Genomic DNA, 21,452 nt, shown 5'->3' with positions numbered 1-21,452 from the left:
AAGCTCTATCTACCACTCTTCCATCCACCACACTCTCCCATGTGTACTTATGCTTGGTTTTCTTCCAAAACACTGTATTTGCTATCATCAACTCTCTAGACACATCTCAACCATCAACTCTCTACTACGACTTTTTCCTGGAATTCCATGCTTCCCAACCACTTTATCCATTGGTTCATTTCCTACCCTAGCATTAAGATCTCCCAACACCACTACATTGGCATTTCTCCCTAAACCATCTATACATACATACATACAACCAAGGCTTTTTCCCCCTTACAAGGGGGGTAGCCAAAAAGAAAAAGGCATAAAATCATTCCCACCCATTCCATCCCTGAATACACTCCACACCCCTCCACCCTCCCTCTTATCTTAGCACCTCCTGAATGACGGGCCATCCCTGCACCTTGTCCACTGCCCTGGGTCAGAAGCAGTGTCGCAAGACACAGCACATCCACAGCAAGGCCGCTTCATTAAATCGGCGACCCCCCCTCTCCGTCCCCCCATTGCATAAAATGAGAGGACGGGGAGAAATCCCTTCGGGCTGCGTCAAATTTTGCTCACACATGCACTCATTTAAATCTATCAAAAAAGCCTCTTTCCTCTACACTCTTCTCACTACCAGGCCCATATACACTTGCAAAAACTCACATCTCCCTTCCCAGTTTCACCTTCATCCACATTAACCTTGAAGAAACCTCCTTTCTCTCCACCACACATTTACCTATCTCTTCACTTACTAGTACTGTATAGCCACCCCTTCTCTCCCTCATCCTCTCTTCACTCCTGACACCCAACTACACTCACAAACTCAAACACACCCCTCCCTTTCAACTTAAGTTTCACTCAGTGCCAACACATTCATCTTTCTTTTCACAAACATACTGCCTATCTCTTCCCTTTTACTCTCATCTGTACCACACTATACAAACTCGAAAGCAATTCTATTTTACTAACACTGACCCGACAGCAATACAAAATTTCTTATCCCAAGTGAACTATAAGCCAACAGAGGGACGGCAGTCACCTACCTCTGGGCAATAGATCTGCACGAGAATGGAGGTAAAGGACTGAATAAATATGATTTCTCCTCGTCTTCTCCTTTATGCAATGGGGGACGGAGAGGGGGGGGGGTCACCGATTTAATGAGGCGGCCTTGCTGTGGATGTGCTGTGTCTTGCGACACTGCTTCTGACCCAGGGCAGTGGACAAGGAGCAGGGATGACCCGTCATCCAGGAGGTGCTAAGATAAAAGGGAGGGTGGAGGGGTGTGGAGTGTATTCAGGAATGGAATGGGTGGGAATGATTTTATGCCTTTTCCTTTTTGGCTACCTCCCTTGTAAGGGGGATAAAGCCTTGGTATATGTATGTATGTATTGACCCTCACACTACATTATATCCTTGCAATCCACATGCCACTTACTTAATGTTTCCTCCTCCTCCTCCTTCAACTTTCTGAGTGCATCTTTGGCTTCTCCAACTCCAAGATGAGCTGCTTTCTGTAGTAGAGCACGGGCATAGACTTGATCCTGAGATCCCCCTTCTCCTTTGCCCATCAATACAGCCAAGTTGTAGGTTGCCCAGCCATGGTTAACTCTAGCCGCTGCTTCATACAGTTCACGTGCCTGGAAGGAACAGTAAACATTAAGTATGTCTTACAGACTGGCATGCTTCTGTCACATCAACATGTAACAAGTTACCATAATAACATATGTACTTTAGATCTAAATGTATTATATATTTCACCTTGGCCAAGTTTTGCTTGGTTCCTTTGCCCAGGTGGTAACACAGCCCAAGGTTGAAGGTGGATGATGGGTCACCTAGCAGGGCTCCATTCTTAAAGTAGTGGAAGGCAACCTCAGGTTCCTCCTCAACAATGTTCCTTCCTATGTCACTTTCCACAACACCCATGACCTGGTTTTGAAGGGCTGACACATCTAGGTTTCCAGAGTCTAAAAGCTATGAAACATAACACATAATCAGACAAATTTATGACAAATTTGCATGCATTTCTATTCTAAAAAATTAATCTCATAAAAATAATGAAATACAAAAGCAACATGTCTAAATAATTTCAGACATATACAAACTCCTGGTATTACCTCTTGTAAACTGTCTTTAAATTCTTCAATTGCTGCATTTGTTTCTAATTCAAGCCTTTCATATTCACTTTTCCTCTCTTCATTTTCACTACATTCCTCTATAATGACTTCTTCCTTCTCCGATACCTTCTCTGCTATAACTTCTGTAACCAACATCTTGTCTTCAGATGGACATCCCGAGTCATTACTTCTGCTTTCTTCAAAGAGCTCCTTTACAGCTTCCAAATGTTCTTCTTGCAACTCATCAGGTGAAGTTCTTTCTTTGGCCAATTTACTAGCATTGCACTGAATTGGCTGGTTTAATACAATGTCATACAAAAGACTAAAGAGTGATGTATCCTTTTCTATACTGATATGTGAATATACAGCATTTTGGAGAGAGAGAGAATTATCTACTCCTTTTGGAAGATTCCTCATTCTATCTACATCTTCCTGGTATTCCCAATTTGTCCCTAAACAGCCTTTGGGGCTTTCTCTGTAATTCAGGGGCTGGAACAAGGACCAAGTGAGTGCAATAGCAGATCCCTGCATGAGAGGAGAAAAGATGTAAGAACATAAGAAAATATCAGTGCATAAAACACACTATTAATAGTAAAACCTATCTAAATTAAGTTGACACATCAAAAGTAAATCTGTAATCATAAGGTGATATGATGGCAACATAATGAACCAGACAAAAACAAAAGAAGCCTGAATAATAAAAGGCCATGGAAGAAATATTTCTTAAGGCTACTTTTGACTCAATTTCAAATACAATTTTCTTCAGTACTTTGGCTTCTTACATACCACTATGATAGGATACAGATGAAAACAAAAAATTACCCATCCAAGAGCCTGAAGAATGGAATGTTTCAAAAGAAATTGTATCTGCTCCTGTCTCTTGCATGACTGGTGTCCACACTGTCTACTACTGCTGCTCTGAGTGCAATGCAAATAAGCATTTAAACTGCTACCCAGAGTTCTTGCCTTGTTTGTAGTTAACTCTATGCTTCTCCTGTTTCCCCAGACCAGGTTATATTGAAACCAAGCTGTTCCTGGAGTCCATTCTGATTGGTGCAACTGTTCTCTGAATGGTGGGCAGTTACTATAAAGGGCTTTGTCATCAATGTTGGGTAACTGAAGTTGTACTTTTGCCTGACATGAATTGATATCATCTTCTTTGCAATACTGTAGACATCTTGCACCTCTAGCTCCTGCAAAGAAAAAAAAAAAGTTTACCATCTTAATCATACAATTGATTCATATCTTAAGAGGGGGGGGATCTTTAACTCGAAACAGCATTGAATGGATGAAAAGATTACAATACTTTTCACCTAAATACTTTAACCATTTCAGTACAACTCAAATTCTCACGCTCAGCATTAGATGCCATATGTAATTTGCATCCCACTATTTGAATTATAAAATATAAAGTTACTGCTGTACTACTTATTCTCTTTTACTCTGCATAATAATAAACACAAAACGTGATCAAACCAGTTTACAGAATCCAGGAGTAACTCATGTACAACTATAAAAGATATATATACAGCCAAGACACTACAACTATAAAAAATGTATACATAGTCAAGATGCCAATGCCAGCATCCTCATGTACCCATCCATACCTCATGACATCTACATTGGTGTCAGTGTACCAAAGTGGTTAATAACAACAAAAATTTGGCTACCTCCCTTACACTTCCATTCATTGCCTACCCCTCCCTCCCTTTCATCTTGGCTCCTCCTGGGTGATGAGTCATTCCTGCATCTCCCCCATCACCCTGGGTCAGAAGCAATGCAGTAGGACACAGCACATCCACAGCAAGGCTGCTTCATTTAATCAGTGACCTCCCCTCCCCATCCCCTCATACAGAAACATTTAAGACAGGAAGAAATCCCTTCAGGCTGCATCAAAATATAATTTATACAGAACCATTCCATAACCCCCCCATTTCCATCACAATATCATCCATACACAATCATTCTCCATTCACCCCTATCTTCTGCCTTCTCCCTTCCTTCCTCAACAGACATCCTCTTCTTGCTCAAAGTCCCTTTTATCCCATACATCCATCTCATCCTCGATTGCCCCCTCATGTTCACCTCTTCCACACCTCTTTTACTAATCTTTCTTAATTCATTCTTTCTATGTCTCCAAACCATCCCAATACTCTTTCATCAACCCTATCTGCCATCTCCTTTTCCATCCCCGCTTTACTCTTCACTTCCTCATTTCTCAATCTATTCAACCTTGTAACCCCTACCAGACTTCTCAGATATTTCAACTCAAACAAATTTAATCTCTTCCTTTCTTATGTTCCATGTCTGCCCCTTATAGTGTTCTTGGCATAACCACCCCTTCATACAATCTCCTTTTTGCATCCATCCCCAAATGTCTATTTCTCATTACACTTTTTAATCCCCAAGGCATTTACTTGCTTCTCTCAATCTACGTTCTACCTCCACCTCCACTCCTCCCTTTCCCGCCACATGCAACCCGAAGTATCTAAAGCTACTTCCCCCAGCCTCTCTCTTCCAAACTCACTTCAAAATGGCTGCCATCCTCTCCCTTTGTTCATCTCATCACCTTACTTTTACCCACATTTACCTTCAACTTTTTCCTCTTGCACACCTTCCCTAACACTGTAATTTTCTTAATCCCCCCTCTGATCCTGCCTAAAGTGCAGTATTGTCGGGCGATACTAAACCGTGCCCAAACTTTACCTATGTTATGTGCGTGATGAGAACTTAAGATTTTATCCTGGCGTAATAATGATTAAAGTAATAGTTCATTCTTGTAGTATGATATTATTGCGAAAAATTCTGTATCGTTTGATTCATTTCTTTCAAAAAGTGCTACCCGCGCTTACCAAAGAGTGTAAAATTCATGCTAAACATTAAGCCTCTTTTGTTTGGCTGCTTGGTTCCTTGTTTTGCACAATTAACGTCAATTAGTCGAGCTTGTCTAAACAATTACTCCATTGTGCTAGTCAGGTCCCAATAGCCAAATTTGTTTGGCATTTTTTAATCTTGTAAATAAACTATCTTGTTCTTATATACACACCAGAATCTCAAATGTAAGGTCAGTAGTGGATGTCGTTATTCAGGCCCGTAGGAGCCGGGGGGCTGGGGCGGCTATCCCCCCCCCACCCCCATGGGAAAATTGACGAAAATTTTGAAATATGAACGGAATTTTTGCGTTTTCATGCCACGCTCCAGTGCCACAAGCCATCTAGCGGCGCCTTACGGAACTTGCAGCCAAAACAAAGATGGCGACCGAGAGAAAATTCATCGGGAGTGTCAAAGACTTTGCATCAAAATATCTCTGCAGAATTTGAATCAAACTGGTTCAAATTCTCCAAAATCATACTTTATACTATTTTGAATAGTTTGAGAGCATAAATCTTTGGTTTCAATTGATTGGTGCCGTTTGGGCACGTTAGGGCACGGCTGGGCACGTTTGAGCACGGTTTAGTATCACCGGTATTGTCAGCAAATAACTGGCTTACCTCCCACTTTTCTCCATTTTCTTTGACCATCTCTATTCCCCTGCCCATTACCCTTGCATTTACCTCCAACACCACCCCTATCCATATATAAATCGAACAGCCATGGCGACATGACACAATCCTGGTGAAGTCCTACCTTTACTTCAAACCACTTGCTCTATTTCTAATTCTAACACTGGCTCTACTACTCTTGTAAAAACTTGACTGCCCTTAACAGCTTTCCTCCAATCCATATCTGCAAAACCTTCCACAATAGTATTGAAATTGAAAAAGGATGCATTTATAAAATTCCTTGCAAAATGTGTAATAACTTTTACATAGACCCTTAAAAATTAGAAATGGACAACATAAGAAAAATGTTAGGGATGGCAATAACTCCAGTGGAATCTTCAAGCATATTGAATAAGCACTATTACAAAGACAATAAGGCTTCCTTGGAATTTATGAGGGAACACAGGGTTCTGCCATCATCTGTTCATTGCCCTAGGTACAATAATAATCAGGCCGTCAGCATCCATGATGATGATGACAACCCAGATGATCTTTAGATTTTGAGGTACCAAATTACTAAACATTGGTTAGGTTAGGTCGGGTAGGGTAGGTCAGGTTAGGATAGAATAGACTAATTTCTCATCTTTTAATTTCTTTGACCTTGGGACCTATCAAAACAAACATTGCATAACATTCAACTGCTGCAACTTTGTTCATTAGAAAATAAGTTTTAGCAACTTTTTTGTTATTGATTTCTGTCAAGAAAATTTTGTATTATGTTGATCTAGAGGAAGCTCGCTGGCTGAGCGGTTTAGGGCATCGTTACTTGCGGAGAAGGTCGAGATGAGGGCGGTTCAAATCCTACCACCAGTGAAGTTGAACCAAGGGCATAGTTCATTAAATTCCAAGCTACAAAGCCCTCTGTGAGGGGGACCGTCCTAGCCTCCCGATAGGGGGGTGTGTGATGTTAAACCATATCATCATCATGTTGATCTATTATAATTTACAAAATTGATAATTAATTTTCTATTGCTATATTGCGTTGGTGTGCACAACTAAAAATTTACCATATATATATATATATATATATATATATATATATATATATATATATATATATATATATATATATATATATATATATATATATATAAATTGCAAAAATAAGTGAAAAATATGTTAGCATGATACTGAAATAATACCAAAAGACAAGTGCCAGTTTACATTATTGTCTATTTGCATCTTCTGCAGTCAAAGTTTAGATTTTCTATCTATAATCATAATAATGGCTTCTGCCAAGGGCAAGGTCCAAGGCCCAACCCAAGGCATACATTTCAAGGACAATTCATTAATAACCTTAATCCTACAAAATTCCCACTGCTGTGCAATCGTAAATAGGCAATCAAATAAGTAATATAAAAATAACAATTTCCCCAATCAGCCCAAGACGAATGCCAAGCCCTAGGATTTAATAGGTCATGGCCAATTATATCTATTTAGTACTGGCTACTGCCACAAGAGTAATAGTAGGTAGGTCAAACACCACCAGAGGCGCCATCGTCGATGACGAGCACAATAGCGCGTCATTTTATGCGCACGCCATTCAAACGGCCAAATTTATATACCGCGGGAAAGTTAATTAATAAAAATGTTGTGTGAGTGTATTTACTACGATCGTAGTAAATTTCAAACATTCACATCATCAGTTACATGTCGGTCAATAAAAACATAAGATAAACATGGCGGCCTGCATTCAGCAGTAAATCGAAAATTGGCATATGTTTCAACGTAAAAGATGAGCTAACATATTTACGGTTGTGGCAACTGACCATAATAAAGAAAAACTACTAGTATCGCGGATTATTCTAATACCAAAATAAAGGCAGCGTGTTACGGTAGAGCTGAGAAATCGCAGGTATTAATTAGTTTTTTTTTCTATCGGGTCGGATTATCGGATAACAACATCAACATCCATCCCGCCATCTTATCAAACTTCACTCTATTAAGTTTCTTACTATTATGTTATTAGCGTAATAGACTTATAGTTGAATTATTTGAACTATTTTCTTTAAAATGTGTGATTTTCATGTAATTTGATCAAAGAGAAGTTACGTTTTTATCCTCCGTAATATTACGGACCACAGCTACGATTCGTCCTGCCCGCTATCTATGATCACTGGTGGTATGGATCAAACTACACTATTAAGTTTGTTACTATTGTGTTATTAGTGTAATAGCTTGCATATAGTTGAATTATTCAAACTATTTTCTTTAAAATGTGTGATTTTCATGTAATTTGAAGGTATTCGTAGCTGTGGTGGGTAATTTTGCAGAGGATAAAAACGTAATTCTATGATCAAGTTACATGGAAATCACACATCTTAAAGAAAATATGTCAAATAATGCAACCATATGCTAAATTTTTATATAAAATTGTGCCTGTCAGCAAAAACCGTCATTGTTTACGTTCGATCGGCGATTCGTCAGACCGCACGTTTCGGCCCGATTTCCGGGGAGAAAATAGGCCCGATTTAATTCCATTCAAAATGCAATATCTCGAGAACAAGGACAGCTAGATGGATAATTCAAATTGCATTATACTCATAGCGACTTTTTGCATCCCATGAGAACTACTTCAGCTCAAATATCATGAATTCCATTTTCATGTTGACCTAGCTAGTAATAGACTATAACAATTTTATTTTGTGCTAAAGTGCTTTCAAAGCGTTTAGCCACTAATTCATGGGATGACATCATGTATTTTCCACGTTAAGGGGATATATTTTATATTCATCCTACAGTAACAATATAGTACACACTAACACAGATTGTGCAATAGTGCTAATCGTAAATGCAATGTTGCCACTATTTCCAAAACAAAGTCTTACCTCGGACAATTGCGTTGAAAAGTCTCCACATTTTCTTGTATCTCTTACAAAATCTAGTTGTTTGCGTGTGTCGTAGCCATTATATCGAAATCTTGAACACAGGCAAGAGTAAATACGTCCGAAACGTGTATCAGCAACTTCTATGTCTTCCGAGTTTTCAGACCACAACACTGGTTTACGCTGACCTTCCGCAAGTTCTAGGAAACAATAATATCACTCTACGGTGGTTTCAAGACGAGAAACTCGTCGAGCTTAGATTGTCGTCTGTTCCACAGATGTCGCTAGTAGCAAGTTGTTAAATGTACATCCCACTGAATGTGCACGTTAGCCCCTCAATCAATTCAATTGAATGATCAACAGTTTGTCGATGTTTCTATCCTGACTCTATCTCTGCATTCTACATTTGTCATAAACATGGCTGTAGTTCTTCAGTAATACAAGTGCTTGTATCATCATTAACAAAGGTATTGTGGAACTGTATTATATATATATATATATATATATATATATATATATATATATATATATATATATATATATATATATATAAATATATAAATTTCTTTGCATTGTGTGTTTTGTGGCTTACATGCTGTTAGATTCCGTTTGAATTTTATTCAGACACCACTGTAGAGCATTCTTTATTCGGTGTGTTTTTTTAGTCAACTATTCCTTCAATTAGAATTTTGATTTCAATTAGAATTTACTTCGTCGCCGATTATCTACCATCTCCGTGATAACTGATAGAAAGGAACATGTGCTTTTTTTCTTTCTTTCTTTCTTTTACGTTACAAGCACCCGGACCTGGCTTCGCCAGGTGTGCTTGGCCTACGGCGTAGCTCGCTTCGCTCGCGAAGGAGTCTTCAAAATCTCCTAAAGGAGCCTTCAGTCTCCAAAAGGAATCGTCAAAGTCTCCCGACGTTGTCGTCAAATTCTCTCGCTCTTTCTCTCTCTCTCTCTCTCTCTCTCTCTCTCTCTCTCTCTCTCTCTCTCTCTCTCTTTCTCTCTCTCTCTCCTTCTCTTTTTCGTTAAGTCAATCATAAAGGCAATACAATTTCGGAAGGTGGTCATAAAAACGCCAGGAAATTTTCAAAACTGATAAACTTTATTTTTTTTATGAATATAGATTCTCTTGGCAATATTTCGTAAAGATTATCGTAGCAATATTTCGTAAAGATTCTCTTGGTAATATTTCGTAAAGATTCTCTTGTTAACATTTGGTAAAGATTCTCTTGGCAATATTTCGTAAATATTTTCTCATTAATATTTCGTAAAGATTCTTTTGTCAGAATTCCGTAATTCCGTTTTTATGTATATAGATTCTCTTGGCAATATTTCGTAAAGATTCTCTTAGCGTTATTTCGTAAAGATTCTCCTGGTAATATTTCGTAAAGATTCTCTGAGTCTGAGTCAGATGTATCCCCGGGAGTTAGTATTTCCGGTGATGACTCATTTCCGGAGTAGGAGGTTGGAAGGTTTAGAGAGAAATATTTTTTTATGTATATAGACATGACTTACTTTTTTTTGCAATTAAGGTTAATGTGGATGAAGGTGAAATTGAGAAGGGATGTGGGTGCATATGGGGATGTAAGTGCATATGAGCCTGGTAGTGAAAAGAGTGTAGAGGAAATGAAGGCTTTTTGGATGGATTTAAATGAGTGCATAGAGGGATGAGGGAGAAATGTCAATGTAGTGGTATTGAGAGACCTTAATGCTAGAGGGCAGGAAATGAACCAAAAGACAGTTCTGGGCGCCGTGGCAGAAGGACGTGTTTCTTGTTGTTCTGTGTGCTTTATTTCCACGCTCTAGTGCAGCGGTTCTCAACCAGGGTTCCCCGGAACCCTAAGGTTCCGTAAAAGGTCCCTAAGGTTCCGTAAAAGGTCCCTAAGGATTCCGCGAGAACAAGTGAGATAAGCTAATACACTTTTGATTTTTTAGTTGATTACATATACGTAATATAATGAAACACGCACGATATGTTCTTGGTTATTGTAATAATGTAATATAGACATCCTATCTAACCTATGCAATTTGTATTAAAGGTTACGCAATGGTAAAAAGGTTGAGAAACTCTGCTGTAGGGAGTTTAAACACATCTTTGACCTGTCAAATCACACCAAAATGGCAGAAAATGCCATTTGTGATATTTGTGGAAATGTAAAAGGGAAACTTCAGACTGGATAGAATGTACTTTTTTTTTTTTTTTTTTTTTTTTTTGCGAAAACTGAGCGCATATAAATGGGCTTAGAGAGTGTGAAGTTACTTGATATTCCTAAGTTAAACTGGTCGTGTGATTCTTGCACAGTGGAATTTAAGAAGATAGAAATCCAGAAGGATTTTTATGAAGAAATGAAAGATAAAATAAAAAAGAAATAAGAAAATATGTCTGTGCCCGACATATATGGATGTACGAGTAATAAAAAGAGTTGCGAAACCAGTTGAGCAGAATTTAGTCATTTTTGAATTAGTTGATAAATCGGAAATAAAAGAGAAAAAGGTGAAGGTATTGAACGCTTTGAAAGGTATACAGATTACGAATACGAGATTTTTAGATAAAAAAAAAAAATACAAATTTTTCGTCTACGGATGAGATGTATATAAAGCCACGACGACGACATCTAATGCAGTGAATGATTTAACAACGAAGAATGTGAAAAAGAAAAAAATTGAGCCCAAGAATCATAATTTGTAATGTGTATACAAATGAGTCCAACGATGAGATAATAAATACTATGATTGAGAGAAACGATTTTTTGAAGGATGTTGTTGACATGCAACATAAAATAGCTCGAGTATATTATGTTCTAAGATGTGATCCTGATATTAGAAAATTGATTCGTGATAAAGGTGATAGGAGAGAATGGGGAGTTTATAATGTGAAATATAGATTCTGGGTAAAACTTGTTATTATTGCCAAAGGTAGAATTTTTTTTTTGCAGCTAAAGGTAAATAATGAAGAACCATTCTGTAACTATTGTGGAGAGAGACACAGATCTGATAAATGCACTGCGACTGTCAAGCAATGCATAAACTGTGAGAGATTTAAATATCTAGAAACAAACCACACTGTTGGCGACAAAAATGTCGAGCACTGAGAAGTGAGATGGTAAATATTTTAAAGAATACTGATGGACATGCATAGTTTAATGAAATGTAAATTTACACAAGCACCTGGCTTCGCCAGCCACGGCTGCGCCGTGGGTGCTTGGCCTGCGGCGCTGCTCGCTTCGCTTCGCTCGCAGACTGGTTACAAAATAGGGCAAGGTAATCATATGAGAAGTACAAAAAAAAAGAGAGAAAAGAAGTAAAGGAAATGCAGGGATTGCGTAGATTAGATTTTTGTAGTAAGATGTGAGAGAGCTATAGTTTTTTTTTTTTTTATGGACATGGAAAAGGCTTATGACAGGGTAGACAAGAAGGCACTGTGGGAGGTATTGCAAATATATGGGATAGGAGGAAAGCTGTTAAGAGCAGTCAGGAGTTTTTACGACAGTAGTAGAACGTGTGTTAGGATTAGAAATGGAGAGTGAGTGGTTTAAGGTAAAGGTGGGTCTTCGCCAGGGATATGTTATGTTGCCCTGGCTGTTCAATTTATATGTGGATGGGGTGGTGCGGGAGGTATGCAAGGGTAGTGGGTTAGGGATTGGAGATGGTTAAAAAATGGAGAAAATGGGACATAAGCCAGTTGTTGTTTGCGGCCGACACTGCGCTTGTAGCAGGATCAGAGGAGGGATTGAGGAAGTTAGTGACAGAGTTTGGGAAGATGTGCGAAAAAAGGAAGTTGAAGATAAATGTGGGTAAAAGTAAGGTGATGAGATGTACAAGAGGAGAAAGTGACAGCAGACTGGAAGGCATTTCTCTCAACCCATCATCACACAAGCTGGCGTGAAGCTCGTGACTTCGTGCTCATCCGAACAATACATCATCAAGAGAAGATGAATTTTCAAGTCCCACTCTTCCTGATCGTCCTAATAGTACCTCGGCATTTCCTGCGCCAGGGTCCAGTTAAACCGCTCAACTATGCCGTCGGACTGCGGTCTCAGGGGACAGGTATCAGTCATCCTCACCCCGAGGAGTTGACAACACTCCTTGAACACCACAGACTCGAACTCGTGACCCTGATCAGAGTGTAGTTCCCCGGGCACGCTGAACTTAGCGAAGAACTCATCTATTAACACTCCCGCGACCGTAGGAGATTCATGGTTAGCAAATTGTACTGATCTGGCCAATTTGTAAAGTAGTCATTGGCCACCAACACAAATCTGTTGCCTTTAATTGTCTGGGGGAAGGGCCCAACATCAACTGCTACCCTCTCCATGGAAGCACCCACTTGATAAAGTTGAAGGGGAGCAGTTTTCTTCCTCCCAGGGTCCATTTCTGCGCAACACATTACACACGAGCGACACCACTCACCCACGTCTTTACGTAGGCCGACCTTATATACTCGCTGCCGTAACCGTATCTTTCTTACCCCAAAGTGCCAGCTAGCAATGTCACCGCGAGTCTCACACACCAATTCTTCCCTCATTTTCCTAGGAATAATGTTTTGCCACAGCACCACACTGACATCATTGCTCCCCCACTTTTTCTGTAGCACTCCATCTCTCACCTGCAGCACTTCCCATTGCTGCCATAACACCTTCGCTGCCGGGTTCAGGGCAGTTACACGCTCCCATGGCGATTCATCTATATCTTCTTCTACCAGTGACACAATTGGCCTAATGTCAGTGTCTTCTCGCTGAACACTACTAAGATCCTGTCCCTATTTAGGGTCACTGGTAACAAGAACAGCTCGGGTGTGCACATACAGGCTCTTTTCGACTTCAGTGCGGTAAGCCAGGGGGCAAGGACGGCGACTGAGGCTGTCGACGTTAGTATGGTTACGGCCGGGACGATGTTTGATGTGATAATCATACTACTCGATCTTACCAATCCACCTGGCCAACTGTCCCTCCGGGTTTTTAAGGGATTAATGCCACCGCAGAATGCATGATCTGTCCTTAACCCTGAACAGGGAACGTCCAAATTTATGATTTTCCATGGAAGTTGTGCCACTTCTGGCACGCCCACTTTTAGAAACAATAAAAACCAAAGGTTTATGGGAAGAAGTGCTCCAAGTTATATAGTAAACTGGACGTGCCAGAAGTGGTACAACTTCCATGCAAAATCATAAATCTGGACGTTCCTTGTTCAGGGTTAACGTAAATCACGTACAATACAGGTAGGGGTGGAAATGATCGAGGTTCATCACCACAACTAGAAGCTCTTTCCTAGTTACACAATAGTTTATTTTCGCTTCCGAGAACTTTCTGCTGAAATAAGCCACCACCCACTCCCTGCCCTATTTTTCCTAAGCGAGGACAGCACCTACTCCCTCGGCACTGAGCAAGAAAGTATAGGGACTCGCCAGAGCCCCTCATCCCTGACTTAAATTTCGCCCGGTGCACCTCAGCCTGGTGGTAATATCTCTTATTGAGCGCCGCAATGACGCGGCTATATGAGTTATGGTGAGAGGTGGACAACTGATTCGGTACTTCTAGTGCTGCCCCTTGAGTGCCCCGACAAGTTGAAGCACCCTTTCACTACGACCCTAACCGCGTGCGTCAGCCAGAAGCTCGAGCTGTGCCCTGTATGCCTCCCAGGACACAGAATCATCGAACTCTTGCGGGCGTCTCTTCAACTCACCTCCGTGCTTCCCCTTGCGCGAGGTACGAAACGACCTGTAACTGTCACTAACCATCACCAACCATGCACGTGATCCACACACATACGACATGGTACTCGTCTTTGGCAAAACCTCCAATCTTGCAGACCTCACTGATTTCCCAATCTCAAAACACCTGACTAATGCAACGTAAGACAACAACAGGACGCCCCCGCAGTGTCGCCACACGAGATACCTAATGTCACCAGACAGACCCATTGAACCCTTTCTCATACCTACCCCAATTACATTACTGTAACATAATATATGTACACCATATCTAGTCACACCCACCAACCATACAACTAACCCCTATATAACGGAACTAACACCCATAACTATATTTGATGAGTAACACATCTTATATACGGCAACCCACAAAATCTACTACTCGCCCTTCTCTGTTCCGTGAGAGATAGGATTGCCGAGGTCAAGGCCCGACACTAGGAGTGCTTAGGTCACGTACCTAACACTAGAAACTATCCAGGATTGTCTAGGTCAATGACCTAGTTAGCAGAGGTAGGGGGACCCTCTCCCTTATCTCTCATCGTACATAATCTTCGTACCTGAAAATAAAACCACAAAGTCCAGCAGAGACTTTACTTCACCCGCTAAGTCACCACTTCATGTAGCAAACCACATTTGTTACAGACCCACCGCTACGTGCTGGGTGAATGGGTGAGACAACATTATCACTACACTGTTCACTTTCACCTTGCCGTTGTGCTTGTCCTTCACCTTAGCCGCCCCCCTAAGTACGAATGCCTACAAAAAGGGAATACATTGTTCTTCCGCGTCTTTCACATACTTCCTTCTAGTCACCGACTGCACTGTGTACTTCTTCGGGAACAGCACTTATCTCACTGTGCACTTCATCGTGAACAACATTAACCTCATTCTGCACTTTTTCGCGAACAGCACTAACTTCACTGTACACTTCTTCGCGAACAGCACTAACTTCACTGTGCACTTCTTCGTGAACAGCACTAACTTCACTGTGCACTTCCTCGCGAACAGCACTAACTTCACTGTACACTTCTTCGCGAACAGCTCTAACTTCACTGTGCACTACTTCGTGAACAGCACTAACCTCACTGTGCACTTCTTCGTGAACAGCTCTAACCTCACTGTGCACTTCCTCGCGAACAGCACTAACTTCACTGTGCACTTCTTCGCGAACAGCACTGACTTCACTATGCACTTCTTCGCGAACAGCACTAACTTCACTGTACACTTCTTCGCGAACAGCACTAACTTCACTGTGCACTACTTCTCGAACAGCACTAACTTCACTGTACACTTCTTCGCGAACAGCAATAACTTCACTGTGCACTTCTTCTCGAACAGCACTAACTTCACTGTGCACTTCTTCGTGAACAGCACTAACTTCACTGTGCACTTCTTCGCGAACAACACTAACTTCACTGTGCACTTCTTGCCGAACAGCACTAACTTCACTATGCACTTCTTCCCGAACAGCACTAACTTCACTGTACACTTCTTCGCGAACAGCAATAACTTCACTGTGCACTTCTTCTCGAACAGCACTAACTTCACTGTACACTTCTTCGCGAACAGCAATAACTTCACTGTGCACTTCTTCTCGAACAGCACTAACTTCACTGTGCACTTCTTCGTGAACAGCACTAACGTCACTGTGCACTTCTTCGCGAACAGCACTAACTTCACTGTGCACTTCTTCACGAACAGCACTGACTTCACTATGCACTTCTTCGCGAACAGCACTAACTTCACTGTACACTTCTTCGCGAACAGCACTAACCTCACTGTACACTTCTTCGCGAACAGCACTAACTTCACTGTGCACTACTTCTCGAACAGCACTAACTTCACTGTGCACTTCTTCGCGAACAGCACTAACTTCACTGTACACTTCTTCGCGAACATCACTAACTTCACTGTGCACTTCTTCGTGAACAGCACTAACTTCACTGTGCACTTCTTCGCGAACAGCACTAACTTCACTGTGCACTTCTTCGCGAACAGCACTAACTTCACTGTACACTTCTTCGCGAACATCACTAACTTCACTGTGCACTTCTTCGTGAACAGCACTAACTTCACTGTGCACTTCTTCGCGAACAGCACTAACTTCACTGTGCACTTCTTCGCGAACAGCACTAACTTCACTGTGCACTTCTTCGCGAACAACACTAACTTCACTGTGCACTTCCTGCCGAACAGCACTAACTTCACTGTGCACTTCTTGCCGAACAGCACTAACTTCACTGTGCACTTCTTCCCGAACAGCACTAACTTCACTGTGCACTTCTTCGCGAACAGCACTAACTTCACTGTGCACTTCTTCGTGAACAGCACTAACTTCACTGTGCACTACTTCGTGAACAGCACTAACCTCACTGTGCACTTCTTCGTGAACAGCTCTAACCTCACTGTGCACTTCCTCGCGAACAGCACTAACTTCACTGTGCACTTCTTCGCGAACAGCTCTAACTTCACTGTGCACTACTTCGTGAACAGCACTAACCTCACTGTGCACTTCTTCGTGAACAGCTCTAACTTCACTGTGCACTTCTTCGTGAACAGCACTAACTTCACTGTGCACTTCTTCGTGAACAGCACTAACTTCACTGTACACTTCTTCGTGAACAGCTCTAACTTTACTGCGCACTTCTTCGCGAACAGCACTAACTTAACTGTGCACTTCTTCGTGAACAGCTCTAACTTCACTGTGCACTACTTCGTGAACAGCACTAACCTCACTGTGCACTTCCTCGCGAACAGCACTAACTTCACTGTGCACTTCTTCGTGAACAGCACTAACCTCACTGTGCACTTCCTCGCGAACAGCACTAACTTCACTGTGCACTTCTTCGTGAACAGCACTAACTTCACTGTGCACTTCTTCGTGAACAGTACTAACTTCACTGTACACTACTTCGTGAACAGCTCCAACTTTACTGCGCACTTCTTCGCGAACAGCACTAACTTAACTGTGCACTTCTTCGTGAACAGCTCTAACTTCACTGTGCACTACTTCGTGAACAGCACTAACTTCACTGTGCACTTCTTCGCGAACAGCACTAACTTCACTGTGCACTTCTTCGTGAACAGCTCTAACTTCACTGTGCACTACTTCGTGAACAGCACTAACCTCACTGTGCACTTCTTCGTGAACAGCTCTAACCTCACTGTGCACTTCCTCGCGAACAGCACTAACTTCACTGTGCACTTCTTCGTGAACAGCTCTAACTTCACTGTGCACTACTTCGTGAACAGCACTAACCTCACTGTGCACTTCCTCGCGAACAGCACTAACTTCACTGTACACTACTTCGTGAACAGCTCTAACCTCACTGTGCACTTCTTCGCGAACAGCACTAACTTCACTGTGCACTTCTTCGTGAACAGCTCTAACTTCACTGTGCACTACTTCGTGAACAGCACTAACCTCACTGTGCACTTCTTCGTGAACAGCTCTAACCTCACTGTGCACTTCCTCGCGAACAGCACTAACCTCACTGTGCACTTCCTCGCGAACAGCACTAATTTCTGTCAGTAGTGCCGTGATTACTCGAATGCACTTTTCCAGCGTGTGCTTTTTGGCCTCAAGCACGACTTTCTGTGAACGAAGGTCAATTTCCGTATATACGCAATCTAAACTTGCCTTGATTTCCTTACTCTTTCACTCGCGTTACGTGTTTCTTCTGCTTGTTAGTTTAGTTTTCCATTTGTAACGCGTGCCTGCACGGCCAACGCTGCCATAACGTTCACGAAAGTAAATTACTCCCCCTCCATTGTTCAGTCACAAACTACCGCGGAGGATCTCAAACATGGTTACATTAATCCCACTCCTGCCACTACTGTTATAAACTTAATTCTAAGTTCAGGACAATGCGAGTCCTCGGCGGGTTACAAGAACTCTAATACAAGTACCAGAACTTTATTTCCAACATTATTTAGAATAATCCAGGATTCCCTCATTACCGTCAATCCCTTTTTTGCACACCACAACTTGACATATCTCACTTTATCATCTATTGAACAACAGAACAACTGTACCAATAGAACTATTGAAGTAAACTACGATGGGAAAGTACTTCTTTCTCTATTTGTTACGTTATGAGTTCGTACGTGGCTTTATAAGAAAATAACACTGCAACACATCTAAGATTTTTTTTTTTTCGCTTCCTGATCTCCTACTAAAATTTCCCAGTCAATGTTTCTACAATCAAAATCTCCCATGATTACAACGTTTTTGTGCTTGGACGCTCTGCGAATTTCATGAATCAGCGGATCAGTCTGCTCAATGCTGAGGTTAGGTCTATATAGGACGCCAATAATAACTTTCTTTTTCTTGCCTATAATCTCCACCTAAATAAATTCCGTACTGTCCTCTTCCATAATCGAATTGTTGATAATACAGTTTATTGTATTTTTAACGAAAAGTGCTACTTCTCCCCAATCCTGCTAACCCTGTCCTCATAAAAAACATATCCTTCTATTTCGATTTCCGGGAGGAAATGTTTATCAGCCATAATATCAAAATTCTCTACGCATACTTTATCTCGCAGCAAATAAATTTTGTTTATTACGCTTCTGCTATTTGTATAGTAAACTTTAATTTCATCCTCCCTCCACTTGCTTTGGTGATTCTTATCACAATCCCTGTCTGAGCTGCTTCTATTGTCTAAACCATATTCCAATACTTCCCCCCTACTCCCACGTAATCTACCAGAAAAAAACCTACTTCTCGATCAAGGGATTCAGCAAGTGCACCCCATCCCTTGTATATAGATGATTCTTACCGTAAAAACGATCCCAGATGTCGACAAATACCCATCCATTGACCTTACGATGTTTTTGCCAGCCTGCAATTCATTGCAATAGCCCTGGAATGTCACATGCCTCCAACTCTACGCCTCGGAAGGATTCCATATACAACAGGAACACCTCCCTTATTCTTAATCTTGTCTAGTGCATCCCGGAACCGTGCAAACAATTCCTCACTCCCTAACTTGCCTACACCATTGCCTCCGGCACTTAAGCAAACGACTGGTCCTACCTTCCCCTACTAAACACTCTTCAATCCTATCTCTAACATCCCCTATCCCCGCGCCGGGGAAACACACCTGTGCCCTATGTTTCCTGTCTTTATCACAGAAAGCCCTGTCTAAGTACCTCACTTGACTGTCTCCTACAGCTATAATATTAACTGTGGGCAGGGATCCAGCGTTTGCCCTTCCCTTGAATTTCCTTTGTTTACCCTCTTTTATGCTTCAAACCTTTGGCATGGAATTCCAGTGTCGTAATTCCTTGATTACCATTATATACATTTCTATAACGAGACCGGTTTTGCAAAAACACTATAACGAACACTTGTGGAATCACAATTCAAATATTTTCGTAACCAATCAGAGAATCCAGGATAGTTTAGCCATGGTGACTGGAAATTACATTGCCCAGGCATTATTCTTACTGAAGCAGTCCTCAATAATGTATTGAAATACTTATGAACGGCGGATAACAGCAGATTATTGTCATACAAATTTCACAGTATGATACAACAGCTACAATGATCGTTACTAATAGTAACGTCTGCCGGAATTCACCAAAGGGTGTTCGGAAATTATCGGACAAAAGGGCGAGAAGATACCTCAGTGCTCGTAATCATTTTATGAGCAGTGGATCGTCGTCTATCTACATGCAGAGAGCTTTCCTCCACTTACAAGGGAAGTAGCCAAGTTAGAGGCTCGTACCCATTCACACCTATTTCACTCCCACCATCCTTCCCATCTCAGCCCCTCGTGTATGACGGGTCATGTCTTCCGCTAATTGCCCTAGGTCAAACGCAATGTAGTGGATCGTTGTGCGACCGGGTTATTTATTTAGCAATAGTTTCCCGGGGGATTTATTTTTATATTGTCAGTTGATTACACATAAAACTGCATGAATGTTCAGTATGGTAAGTTCCTGATTATTTTTATTTTCTATTATTATTTTTTTTTTCGAGACTGATGACAGACACTACAACGAACACTTGTGGAATCATCTTTCAAATATTGTCGTTCGACCAGATTCTTTTGTCTAATGCGATACTTTCTTAGGGAAATTATTTCTATTGGCAATGAATACACAAAACAAATGAAATGGCTTTATTTCTTCTTAAGAATTTAAAGATTTTTTCAGCGCTGTATATATATATATATATATATATATATATATATATATATATATTTGCTTGTAACCACGAGGAAATTAAAGATCGGAATACATTTTCAAAGTACATAGTGTCACAACAAAGCATAACTTAAATACAATAGTATAGAAAACAGGAGAGGTCATTCAACGTAAATACGTATTTACGTTGAGTGACCTCTCCTGTTTTCTATACTATTGTATTTAAGTTATACTTTGTTGTGACACTATGCACTTCCCTGTGTAAATCACGCAGTCTGCCCGCTGTATCGGTCACGCACATTCACCCGACACCACGCAACATCCCCGGGTTGACCACATGGCTGGTCAGGACCCAATTAGGAGCACCTTCTCCATCTTCTCCTCCAGCGAGGAAGAAGATGATACGACTCTACCACAAAAGAGACGACGATCCAATCCGGATAATGAAAGAACCCACCTTGAAATGGAGTCCAGTGAACTGGGCATCATCGCCACCACCTCCGCTAAGGACGGTTGCTCTCACCCGTCCTCTCAGCTAGCCACCTCGCTGCCCCCCCCTCCCAACCTCTCCCCATCAGGGGACACTGGAGCGAAGGAGGAAGGCAACCCTGAGCGTATGACATACGCAGCCGTCACCAAGGAGGCCAAAGAACCTCAAGGAGGTGAATGGCAGGTGGTTATTAACCGCCGCCATCGAGCCAAGAAACCCCCTACTGCACCACCACCCTCCAAATTCCCAGTCATAATCCGCCCTGAGGACGGGTCCACTACTTTTGTCAAGATAGGCTCCTGGAGACAGGCCCAAATTATCAAAAACACAGTTGGGCCTGTTGAACGTATACGACAGATCCCTAGTGGGGAGTGGTTGATCAGCTGTACCTCGGAGAAACAGCAGGGAAATCTACTGCGCTCTTCAACGCTGACGATGGACTCCAAGCAGAGGATCAAGATATCGACCCGCATCCCCAAGACAATCGTGGTTGGGGTAATCAAGGGGGTCCCCATAGACAGCGATGCAGAACACCTTCTATGAGCTGCCCTAGAAACACAGGACCTGCCAATTGATTCTCTTCAACGCCTAAGAAGCAGAGACGGTGTAGAGACGGGATCTGTG

General features: G+C 41.6%; 1 protein-coding gene across 1 annotated transcript in view; it reads right to left on the bottom strand.

Moving 5' to 3' along the window:
- The window catches only part of LOC143034625 (uncharacterized), a 34,076-nt gene that overhangs the window by 6,609 nt on the left and 6,015 nt on the right, over window positions 1–21,452 (bottom strand). Inside the window, exons 2-5 of the mRNA XM_076200962.1 lie at window positions 2,925–3,295; window positions 2,103–2,627; window positions 1,747–1,959; window positions 1,424–1,625 (exon numbers count right to left, since the gene is read on the bottom strand). Coding sequence (XP_076057077.1) covers window positions 1,424–1,625; window positions 1,747–1,959; window positions 2,103–2,519 — 832 coding nt within the window. The 5' untranslated portion in view covers window positions 2,520–2,627; window positions 2,925–3,295. The remainder of the gene's footprint in view (window positions 1–1,423; window positions 1,626–1,746; window positions 1,960–2,102; window positions 2,628–2,924; window positions 3,296–21,452) is intronic.

The sequence above is a fragment of the Oratosquilla oratoria genome, chromosome 17 (assembly GCF_046742065.1).
Source record: "Oratosquilla oratoria isolate Oo_2021 chromosome 17, ASM4674206v1, whole genome shotgun sequence".
In the NCBI taxonomy this organism is placed as follows: domain Eukaryota; kingdom Metazoa; phylum Arthropoda; class Malacostraca; order Stomatopoda; family Squillidae; genus Oratosquilla; species Oratosquilla oratoria.
Note: the sequence above shows the minus strand (reverse complement) of the source record. Positions and strands in the feature narration are given on the sequence as shown.